The sequence below is a fragment of the Magnolia sinica genome, chromosome 5 (assembly GCF_029962835.1).
Source record: "Magnolia sinica isolate HGM2019 chromosome 5, MsV1, whole genome shotgun sequence".
Classification (NCBI taxonomy): Eukaryota; Viridiplantae; Streptophyta; class Magnoliopsida; order Magnoliales; family Magnoliaceae; genus Magnolia; species Magnolia sinica.
Genome location: NC_080577.1, coordinates 66,983,576 through 66,996,011, shown reverse-complemented (window position 1 = coordinate 66,996,011; position 12,436 = coordinate 66,983,576). Strand labels below are relative to the sequence as shown.

The 12,436-nt window shown below is 38.3% G+C and overlaps 1 protein-coding gene across 5 annotated transcripts in view; it reads left to right on the top strand.

The window, feature by feature from the left end:
* The window catches only part of LOC131246102 (F-box protein At1g70590), a 57,907-nt gene that overhangs the window by 8,329 nt on the left and 37,142 nt on the right, over positions 1-12,436 (top strand). For 4 of the 5 annotated variants that reach the window (XR_009171166.1, XR_009171163.1, XM_058245971.1 and 1 more), the window contains exon 2: positions 667-800. The exons of the other annotated variant lie outside the window; for it this stretch is intronic. Coding sequence is in view for 2 of the 4 variants with exons in the window: in XM_058245971.1 (XP_058101954.1) it covers positions 667-800 (134 nt within the window). In the remaining 2 variants the exon portion in view is untranslated. The remainder of the gene's footprint in view (positions 1-666; positions 801-12,436) is intronic. 5 annotated transcript variants of the gene reach the window in all.

The following is a 12,436-nucleotide window of genomic DNA, read 5'->3' as shown; positions in this document are numbered from 1 at the left end:
GATAGGACAATTCTAGATTCTGAATTTTGTTGGCTACAAATAGATGGTTGAAAAGAGATCAGTGGTCAATATTCAACCAAAAAAAAAAGGCACAAGAATTTTGGCTAAACTCTCTATCCAATGTGGCATAATTTTTGGACATGGTGCATCCATGTTGGGAAATACCAGACCAAGGGTCTGCTAAACTGAACCATGGTCCCACTTGTCAGAACTGAAAACCTGAGCTATACTTTGTGAATGAAAGAAAGGAAAAAAAAAAGAAGAAGAGGAGATTCCAGTCCATTGTACTTCCTCAAATGTTACTGATAAAGATGTTGAAATATTACCATCCTTATTTTGGTTCCTTAGTTTTCATGCTTTTGACTAATGAATCCCATTGGAAAGCTAGCAAGTCATTTTTTTAAGCGAAATATATTATACTTGCTTCTTCTTTTTCAACATTTGGTTTACATCTATAGTGTGGAATGACGGTATAGTATTCATGTAGCCGACTCCAATTAGTTGGGATAAGGCTTAGACGATGATGATGGTGAACATTTGATTTACGGTTGCCTCAATTAGCTGGGGGAAGGCTTAGATGATGATCATGATGATGATTCGAGTTACAAACAGTTAGCTTTAGTAGACATTACTTTGTACTTATTATAACCTTCTTCATGTTTGAAGCTGAACCTCCAAGGCAAGAGGAGGCTGTAAAATGGTTCTACCAAGCTGCAATTGCAGGCCATGTTAGAGCTCAATATAATCTCGCACTCAGTCTGCATCAGGGACGTGGCATTGAGCGCAATCTACCAGAAGCTGTATGTAATTTGCGTCTTGAACCTTTTATTAGATTTCTAAAACCTATGAGTGGAATATACAACATTGGAATAGCATGCTTTCTTTGAAAGAATTTTCAAACATTGAGGTCTCGGATTTGAGCCCAGCTTACCTATAAAAAATAAAAAAAATAAACAAAAGTCTCCTCGTGGTTATGGTCCTCGTATTCATGTTGACATTACCCTTAAATTGGTCATTCCATTAATGTATGGGTGAAAATGAACTTTTAAAGGAGACGTAGAGGGAGGTATAGGTTGCACAACACTATTACCAAAGTTCTAGTGACACTCTTTGCAAACTATTTTGGAATTTCCATTTCAGAGTTCAGGATTTGTACAATTCCATGATTCAAGCTTGCTACTTGCTGACACCTGCTTTCACTTATTTTCTTACAATGCTCCAGGTTTATGAATATCCTACTTGATTTTATTTTTTATTATTATTATTATTATTATTATTATTATTATTATTATTATTATTATTTTTGTCTTTTCTTTTTACTTTTCTGTTAGCATCCTATTCTGTAGTGTCTTGGATGGGCACATGAAAAAACCAACTGTAAGAATTCACATTCCTCTGATAATGGCTCACTTCTCTCACACAATAGCATTTTAATTAAGCTGTTAAGGATGGATTTTTAGTACTCACCTTATTTTCATTAAATCTAAATTTCCTAATTGGAATGGCATATGCACTCGATCAGTAAGATAACTTTCTTCAATGCAGTTTTTGTAAATTGCCATTTCCTACTGTTTTGATGAAAATTCTGATCGACTTCGCATGGTTTTTGATGGTCACTAAGCCTTGATTTGGTAACACTTTATATTATCCTCATCCTTATCATTATCAGAATTAATTTGTTCATAGAAAATTGAAAAATCTTATTATCCTTAAGATATTAGTAAAGTTATTATTCTGGCAAATATATGTATACTATTTTGAGTCTGCTTAGACACAGGTAACCCGTTTACAGCCTTTGAATGGAAATTCGATCTTTCATTCCATATGGATACAATGAAGGTTTTCAGCAACACTTTCAGCCTCCTGCTTTAACTACTATTTGTTTCAAAATAGGTCAAGTGCTGCTGATAGTCTATGCAACAAGGAATAGGGTTTGCCGTGTGGATAGTATTGGCTGATACTATCGGTATCAACGTTTGCTGATACAAAACACCCCAGAAGTCATTGGACCTCTGGGTATCGACATTTGCCGATTCGAAACACCACGGAAGTCATTGGACTTCTGGGTATCAACGTTTGCCGATATGAAACACCCCGGTAGTCATTGGACTTCTGGGTATTGACAAAGATATTGCTAAATATCGCGTTGTATTGACAATATATCAATAAATGCGATATTTTTAATATATCACCGTTGCAACGTTGTTAGTTATAATGTATCACAAGCCCAAATCAAATGGTCTCAAGATGTGCTGGATAGAGTGGGAGACATGATAGGTCTATCCTTTGGAGCATGAGAGGAAGATGTCTACGATTTGTTCAATTTGTCGAAAGCAAGGGTGCGCAAAGGTTTCATCAGGAACATAGATCGACGACTAGGAAATCTCCTCGGGGAATGAAAGAACTTCTCAGCCTAGAGTGCTCGATCAATTACAATTCGTCAAATAAAGCTAGTGGCAGCTCAAGGGTTAGAGGGGGTAGATCAGGCGATCAATGTTAATCCTTTCCTGGAATGTTAGATGTTTGGGCTGCAACCTAAAAAGGGCCCAGGTTAGAAAATTGTGTAAGAAATCTAAGACTAATGTTATAGTGCTGCAAGAATCGAAGCTGCAGTTTGTCGATGGAGGTATGGTAAATTCTATCTGGGGCATTTGCAATAAAGATTGGGTTGTTTCAGAAGCTCACAGTTCCGCGGGAGGTGTCATAGTTGTGTGGAACACATTTTTGGCACAAGGAAGATACTTTCACGGGCTCATTTTCAGTCTCAGTTGTTCTTCATGGCTGCTCTTCCAATTTTAAATGGGGTTTCATAGCAGTTTACAGTCCTTGTTCTTACTCTTTAAGAGACCAGTTCTGGGTGGAACTTTTTGCAGTTGGACAGAGGTGGGATCTTCGCTGGTGTATCGGCGGGGATTTTAACTTGTTCAATTTTTGCATGAGAAATCCAATGGTTGTCGTGTCAATCACAGCATGAAAAAGTTCTCTGGATGGGTGGCCTTTCATGAATTAGTTGATCTTCCTCTAGGAGGTGTGAATTTCACTTGGACAAATAATCAAGCAGTCTCTATAATGTCACGTCTTAACAGATTTTTAGTTTCGCCCGACTAGCTCCAAAAATGTCCTCTAGTAAATCAACGTGTGCTGCCGTGGCTTTTCTCCGATCATAGAACGATTGTCTTAGAAGTGAACGATGTCAATTGGGGTCCAAGAGCGTTCAATTTGAATTAGCATGGTTGGAAATTGAAGGATTCAAACAGTTAGTTGCGGAATGGTGGTCTTCGTTTGGAGTTGAGGGATTTGCAGGGTTTAGACTAAGTCGCAAGCTCAAGTTATTAAAAGATAAAATCAATACTTGGAAGAAAAAGGTTTTCAGTGCCAGAGATGCGGAATTTGAATTTATTTTGTCAAAGTTTCATGAGCTTGATATAAAGGAGGGTGGAGGGTTGTCGGAAGAAGAAAGAACCAAACGATCAGAGTTATCGCTGAAATACTCAAATTTCTCCAAGGAAGAAGAAATTAGATGGCGGCAAAGATTTAGAGCAATGTGGTTGAAGGAAGAGGACAAAAACACTATTTTTTTTCTCATAATATTGCCAGTGCTCAAGCCAGGGTTAATAAAATCAGTAGTTTGGTGATTGAGGGTTCTAGAACTGCAGATAAGGGTCAGATTTGTAATTCCATTGTGGACTTCTATAAAAATTTGCTTTCTTGTGATCATTAGTCTAGACCACAGCTGGATAACTTACAGTTTCTACAGTTGCCATTAGAAGATTCTATTTCTCTTGAGATGCCATTTTCAGAAGAAGATGTTAAAATTGCTCTAGACTCTATGTGGGGATACAAGGCCCTGGGTTCAAATGGGTTCCCAATAAAGTTCTTTCAGATTTTTTTGGCTGTTGGTTAGCAGAGATGTCACGGACTTCTTTTCGGAATTACAACCATTCTACATGGTTACAACCCAAGGTATCCCGTATCGGTATCGGTTGGCGTAACGGTGTCCTCCAAAACCGATACGGATACGGGGGCGTAACGGCCCGTAACGGCGCAAAATTTTTTTTTGCCAAAAAAATATGAAAAAATATGGATTAAATCCAGAATATTCTAAGCATTCCAAATATGCATTCATTTATAAATTGGAACATGTTTATGGTGGTGTAACGGTCCACTCTTTGGTGAGAAGTTGTATCGGACTGTCTGATGAATTTATGAACCAGATAACCTGAATTTGATCATATATTTAATTTTCTAACTATCTACTATCAATGATAGATATATTAGAATGAATGTAAAATGAAAATATCTTACATCAGGTGTTTGCAATTATTTTTGAGGAATTTCTCGAACATACCTGTGGTCCTGTGCAGTGTGGTGCACCATGCACGTGACTGTGATAGTGTAATTCCTGTCTATGACCTAACATCCTAATATTAAAAAATAAAAAATAAAAAATTAGTAGTGTCTGATATACTCCCTGCAACTTGATTAAGGATTACTTGATTGGTTGTCAGGGGAGCTATTTTAAATACAAGTTCGGCAGTGTCAAGTGTGTGCATGGCTTCTTGCAATAATACTGTTGTGAGCTGTCTGCTGTAATAAATACTTACCTTAACACAAATATATACTCACAAGTCACAATCACAAGTCACCACCAAAATGAAAATCTGCTTTTTTGTGGTTGCTCGACCTCCACATCATCGTCATCGTCACCATCAGGCTGAGGCTGTCCGATAGGTGTAGGTGCTACATATCCATAATATCCAGTGCTAGAAGGAAATACTATATCAACGAAACCAGAGGATGACTGATCTTGACTAGGCAACGACTCCGACCCCGAGTAAGGATATCCACTAATGCTCGTCGAATAGCCATACTGGTGCCCGTACTCAGGCTGTTGAGAATCTTGAGATTGAGAGTGCGTCTGCTGTGATGAGTAACTTGGATTTGGATCTGGATATCTATAATCATATGGATATTGATCAGGAGGGCTACTCCAACATGAATGTGATGGAACAGGCTCAGTATAACCATCATAATTCAATTCACCATAAGAATATCCATCATAATAACCAAGACCATGAGCCTGCTAATGTTCCGAACCTCTCGGACCCGGTGCACCACTAGATGTACCCACCTCCTGCTGGCTGTATCGTGACTCGGTACACTCATAAGTCCAACCTCGTGTACCACCTCGTCGCTGTTCATCGACATCATGATCTGTAGACGGCTGTATAGGGCACTGAGCAACACCAGAAGTGCCAGCACCAGGGGCAGGGGGGTCATCATCTTCATCCGACACGGTCACGCTACCACTGCTCGTACTCTTTTGTTGATCTTGAGCCGTATCTGTACGTGGCATAAACGCTGCCCCTCTTACTGGGTCCAACACATCTGCACGACTCTCTTGTTGCGCTCTGCGTATTTCTGGGTCATCAATTTCCAATTCTTCACTATCCTCTTCAATTTGTTTTTCCCTTGTTTCCAACCAAGGTAAAAGTGGGTCATCCTCATCATAAATATTATCCAAGTTTATTGGACAGTAGTCTCCGTCATCAGTAGCTGTAATGCTCCTATGATGTCGTCGCATTCTTAGTTTTATATTGTAGTGCATGAAGACAAGTCTATCTAATGTTCTAGTCGATAATCTATTCCTATTCTTTGAATGAATGAGCGCAAAACAACTCCAATTCCTTTCGCAACTAGATGAAGATGTTGTCTGGCTCAAAATTTCTACTGCAATTTTTGGAGAGCCTTCGTACTCTCTCCGAAATTAATCCACCATTCGGCCGGTTGCAATCTAGATATTGCATGCTCGTGCAAGAGCATCTCCAAAGCTACCAAGGCGATTTCCAAATGTATCTAATTCATTTAATGCCTTTATTTGCAGATCTAAGTCGGGCTCTAATCTCTTTATCACATTTTTTAGCCCGACACGAACTTCATCATCCGCAACAAATGATTGGGCATATCTATACCTAGGATTTAGGTAGTAACTTGCATGAAGATCGTGATGGAGTTGGTTTGTCCATCTCTTGTCGATCATCTTCCAATAAGTCTGCCAACTTCTACAATCACGTTGAATTGTAAGATTTACCTTATCCATGGCATCATATAGGAAGCCCATGGTAGGTGCTTTATCAGATTCAACAAGACGGAGTACCCTCATTAGTGGCTCCATCACCTTTAGGATCGCCTTGACCTTCTTCCAATATTTGTTGTCCCGTATGGTGTTCACAACTTCGACCAGTGTCCCTGATGTCTTCTTCCCATGTTTTGTGTTGAGCCATTTTCGGGAAGCGAACATCTCACTCAACTCTTCCTTATGCTGGAATAAACTCTCTAATGCTATAAAGTTTGTTGCGAATCTAGTCGCCGCGGGCCTCAACAACTCTCGTCCTTTCGTGAACCTTCTCATTATTGCAACTACTTGATTATGGTTGTAAATAAACGTCGTCACTTCCCTTGCCCTTTCGACCATTTCCTTAACATTCTTCTTCTTCCCAATATCTTCCAATATAAGATCAATACAATGGGCAGCACATGGTGACCAAAAAAGATATTTTCTCTTATCCATCAACATATGTCCTGCAAGCTTATATGTTGCTTCATTATCTGTCACAATCTGCACTATATTCTCCTCTCCAATCTCGTCCCACAACTTTATCCATTAGTTCATTAATATAAGTAGAATTTTTGGTTGCCTCGAGGCATCAATTGACTTGTGGTATATAGTTCCTAAGTGGCGGTACACTATGAAGTGGTCCATTAAAATGTGGTTGGGCCATCCAACCATCACACATGATTGTGCATCCTCCGGCTTGCCATACGGTTTAAAGGTAGCCACGTATGCTTTCACATCCGCATACTCTGCATCTGTCCATTTCCCCTAATCTCCTTAGCCGTGGGAGCTTTTATTCCTTCACCTGGCTGCTGCATCAATTACCACCTGCCAATATGGAGAATTGGCTGCGTTAGGAGGTATGTTGGCATGTATAAATAACTTTGCTGCTGCTCTACCTAATTTCTCAACGGAAGTTCTACTCCACATTTGTTTTATCTTCTTTTGTTTAGTTGATTCTTTCCTAAATAGGATTGGATCAATAGAGGGTCTCCTAGGCTCATTTACTTCTTCATCCAAACGTATAGGGGCATCATGTGAAGATGTCTGTCGTCGGCTCCCAAACATACGTCGTAACCCACCAAACCTACCCCCACCCCCACCCCCACCTGCAGAAGCAGTTGCACTTCCAGTTGCACTCCCACTCCCACTCCCACTCCCCCCCCCTGTATCACGCACTGACCCATGCGTGCCAAACATGCGGCGATGTTCTTCCTCTTCACGAGCTAGACGCAAGCTCTCTCTCCTAGCTATAGTAAGTTCTCGATCTGAATCTTCGTCAGAATCAATAATATCTTCATCACGAATGCCCATATATTCAGGACCAAACACTTCCTGTCGAGCTGCATCCAAAATATCATCTTTCTTCTTTTGTACAGCAGCACGTTTACCCTTCGACTCATCCAGACTAGCTTGCATTAAAAGCATTATCTCTTTCGGTACTCTACTACATGGCGCAACTTGACCCTTTCGATGTGCCAAATGTTGTTTGAGACGGGTAATTCCACCAGTCACTAGTCTATCACAATACTTGCACTTCATTTGGTGCCTAGTACCACCAACCCTCTCACAATGTTGCCATCCAATATCATCACTTACTTGTTGTTGGCCAGATCCAGACATTTCTTTAGGCTTAGGTAGACACTAGATAATTAGATTTGAGTATGAGTGTATCTGTATGCCCGATGTTAATAAAGATGATTTTATATTCTAACTAAACCCTAAGAAGCTCCAAGGCAAAACTCGTCCAATATAAGCAAATAAAAACATAAAGTCACTAATTCGAAAATAGAAAAAATTATAAAATGCCACCCCAAATCTGTAAAATGCACATTAACATATTCTACCATGATTAACACATCATATGGCATGATTAAAACAGTAATACAACCATTAAAAATTGATTTTTCGAATTTTAAAAAAATGGGGCAAAATTCATGCGTAAATAGAAAAAAATATTTAAAAAATATAAAATGGGACCCCAAATCTGTAAAATGCACATTAACATGTTCTACTATGATTAACACATCATATGGAGTGATTAAAACAGCAAAACAATCATTAAAAATTGATTTTTCGAATTTTTAAAAAAAGGGGCAAAATTCATGCGTAAATAGAAAAAAATATTTAAAAAATATAAAATGGGACCCCAAATCTGTAAAATGCACATTAACATGTTCTACTATGATTAACACATCATATGGAGTGATTAAAACAGCAAAACAATCATTAAAAATTGATTTTTTGAATTTTAAAAAAAGGGGCAAAATTCATGCGTAAATAGAAAAAAATATTTAAAAAATATAAAATGGGTCCCCAAATCTGTAAAATGCACATTAACATGTTCTACTATGATTAACACATCATATGGAGTGATTAAAACAGCAAAACAATCATTAAAAATTGATTTTTTGAATTTTAAAAAAAAGGGGCAAAATTCATGCGTAAATAGAAAAAAATATTAAAAAAATATTAAATGGCACCCCAAATCTGTAAAATGGATATTAACATGTTCTACTATGATTAACACATCATATGAGATAATTAAAACAACAAAACATATTAAAAAAAGTATAAATACCTATTTTTGATAAATTTATGAAAAATGGCCCACCAAGCTTTGATTCAACAAAATCCGCCAATATAATGTGTTTTTTCCTCAAATATCCAGCCAAGGTTGGTCGAAATTAGCAGTAGAAGGAGTGAGAAGGAGTTTGGAAGCAAGAAGTTTCGAAAAAACATCAAAAACGGACCTTAAAATGCAAAAAAAAATGGCCGTTTTTCGACCGTTACGGGTGACCGTTACGCCCGATACGGCCCCGAATCGGGTAACGGTGCGTACCGTTACCGTTACGTATCGGCCGTATCGGCCGATACGTAACCGATTTGGCATTCCTTGTTACAACCATAAAGCATCAACTTAGAGAAAAAAAAACAAAGAAACCTACTTTTAATTTTTTTAAAATTTTTTTTCAATAATCATGAAAAATACATATGAAATTACTAAAAAATAAAATAAAAAATCGAAAATTGCATTACAGAAAGTGATCTACTGCATGATGTTTTAGATTCAACCATTCTACATGTATTACAACAATAAAACATTCGTGCCTCGTCACTCTTTTACACCCTGATCCATAGCTCAAGTGGCAGACTGAGTGAAAGATACCTCATTTCAACACTCAGGTCTTGGTATCGATCCCTTGTGGGGGTGGCTAACAGTGAAGTGTGAACTGACAGTGGGGTGTACTAACCAGCTAACAAAAAAAAAAAAGAAAGGAGACTAGCTTCTATTGGAAGCAAAGCTGGAAATTGGAAAAAAAAATTTCTATATATATATATATTTTTGACAAAACATTGTATTTTAAAAAAATAATGAAGAAAAAAACCACATGAAAATTATAAACATGGAAACCCCCAAATACATGGAAAATCACCTTCAGTTTCCAAATGATACCCTCCTGTTTTATGAGACTTTAAGTTTGAGGTGGCTAATCTCCAGATCACTATCAGATGGTTCAAGGTAGTTTCTGACTTTAACGTTAATTTTACTAAAAGTGAGCTTTTGGGTATTAATATTTTCCAGGAATTGGTTGACCAGTTAGATTAGGTCTTTGGCTGCCTGGCCAACTTCTTCCCTTCATCTTATCTAGTGTTCGAGTTGTTGGTATCGCTACAAGTTTCTCTAGCCGGAGATAAAGATATAACATCTTTATCGCTGATAACAAGAAATGCGGGGAAAAAGGGGGAAACATGGGGAAAACGATGGAATTTTTTTATTTAACTAGGGCTTGAAAGCATGTGCTACTATAAGAAATCAGTCCAATAGTAACCAAAATGAATTTATATAATACAAACGCAGGCAAGCAACATACAATAATTAGGACATGTAAAAGTAAATGAACATCAATCCATCCTTCCATCCAATCCATCCATCCAACCATCACATCCATCCAACCATCCAATCCAACCATCCCATCCATCCATTCAACCCTTGAATCCAACCATCCATCCAACCATCCAATCCATCCATCCATCCAACCATCCAATCGATCCATTCATCCAACCATCCCATCCCATCCATCCATCCATACATAATAGATGATACATTATTATTTTTTACATCCAATATATTTGTATTTTTATTTTTTTTAAATAAAAACAAAATCTGAAAAAAAAAATTTAATCCACCCCCCTCTTTTTTCTCTTTAAATGGGCCCCAATGAGCCCCAATTAGCTCGGCTCATGCCCCATCATCATCACTAATTATCATATATTAAAATGATCCAATGGGCCCCATTTAAAGGAAAAAAATAGATTAAATATATATTTTTTATAAAATATTTAGAAGTTCCAAAAAAATTAGAAAATTTTAAGCAATGGCTAGATCAGTCCGTCTTCATAATAGTATAAAAAAAGGGGCCTCAATTTGTTGTTTTTGGGAGGAAATTGGGAGAAATCAGATTCTTCCCATTTTCCCCAAATCGGATTGAAGCGATCCCAAAAACTATGGATTTTACCATGTGAATGCATGATTCTCATGCACAAACATGGATTTCAAGTGAAATCCATGCTTAAATCTAAGAAAAATGAGGGTTTTTGGTGATTTTTTCATCTCTTTAAGTTTCGGTCCACATGAGCTTCAATCTCTGAAATCGCCCCAAATCTTCTGCTCAAATCCAAATTGCTTCAAGAGGAGATGCCGAAATTGATCATCCAACCAAGATCTGAAGTAATTACAACAAGTCCTCACAATTTTCCAGTTTTTTTTTTTTTTTTTTTTCCTTTGATTTTCTTCTATTTACGTAGGTGCTACTGTCGGTAGAAATCGTTGTTGTTGGAGTGATAATATCGCAATATATAAAGAAAATATCGTCGCATGTGGTAGAAGCTATTTCATGACAACAATGCTCGAAGATGTTATGTGTGAAAATGTCGCCAATATTGCCATTTTCATCGACAACTCGTTGAAACCAGGGAGGGATGCGAATAAAGGCGGAGTTGATGTCGGTAGGCTGCCGAAAACGATATTATCGATAATATCGTTGACAACACGAACACTGGTTTTATCTAGGCCTCCTATTGTGTTTAGGTAAGCTAGCTCTTCATCTCTGGGACAAGGTGGTGGAAAAAATAGAGAGGAACCTGTCTCCTTGGAAAATAAAATTTCTATCCCTTGGCGGTAGAATTACTCTTATTAAAGCTTCTCTCTCCAATCTCCCTTTTCTTTATGTCCTTGTTTAGGTGCCCTAAGTCAGTGTTGGCTTGGATCGGTTACGAAGGGATTTCTTGTGGCAAGGTAGCGTTTCTAATAGGAAATTTCATCTGTTAAATTGGAAAGAAGTTTGACGCCTTGTGTGGGTAGGTGGGGTAGGGATTAAGAACGTTGAGCTCATTAATAATGCTCTAATGGGTGAGTGTGGAGATTCGGCGTGGAGTTTGGTTTGTGGTGAAGAGTTATAAATGCCAAGTATGTCTCCTCATTAGGCTGGAGGATTAGTGAGTCTTTCATCTATAGGGCCTCCTTGTGGAAATTGGTGGCTAGGCTTGCCTCTTTGTTGTATGTGGGCTTTAGTTTTGCTATCAAGGGAGGGTTCTAGGGTTAGATTTGGGCATGATGCATGGTGTGGGAATACCCCTCTTCGCACTTCGTTCTCTGCCCTTGCCAACCTTCCTCCGTTGGAAAATATTTCGGTTGCCAATTGTTTCTCTCATCAGGGCTCTAGGGGAGTGTGGCTACCTCTGTGTCATAGAGTTGTTTGATTCGAAGTTTAGTTATTTGGTTGTCTTCTTTTCTTGTCTGCAGGGGATTGTGGCTCTAGAAGCCGAGGATTCGTCGGTGTGGCGCTTCAACAAGTCCGGGGTCTTCTCAGCTAGGTTGTTGTTTGTTTGCTTGGTTGGCTGGGAGAAATAAGATTCTTACCATCGACTATCTATGTAAAAGATCCTTCATTCGGACTAATGTGTGCCCTCTTTGTCTAATTGCTGAAGAGTCAGTCGATCGCCTGTTCACTTCATCCATTGTTCCTTCTCTCGTATTGTGTTGTCTAACATTCTCATATCTGCGAACATTACTTGGGTGATGCTGCTCTTTATTGAAGGTTTATTTTGGTCTTAGCATCAAGGTGGGGGAGGTCTTTCCAGAGCTGTTAGGTGGTGGTTTGCACTCTTACTTGCCCTTTGGTCCATCTGGTTGGAAAGAAATAATAGGTGGTTTCATAACATGAGAGGCTCTATGTGTGGGGTCTGCAGGGGCTCCTTTAGGGTGTTTTTTTTTTTTTTTTTTTTTTTTTTAAATTTTATTTTAAAGGTTGGGTAAGC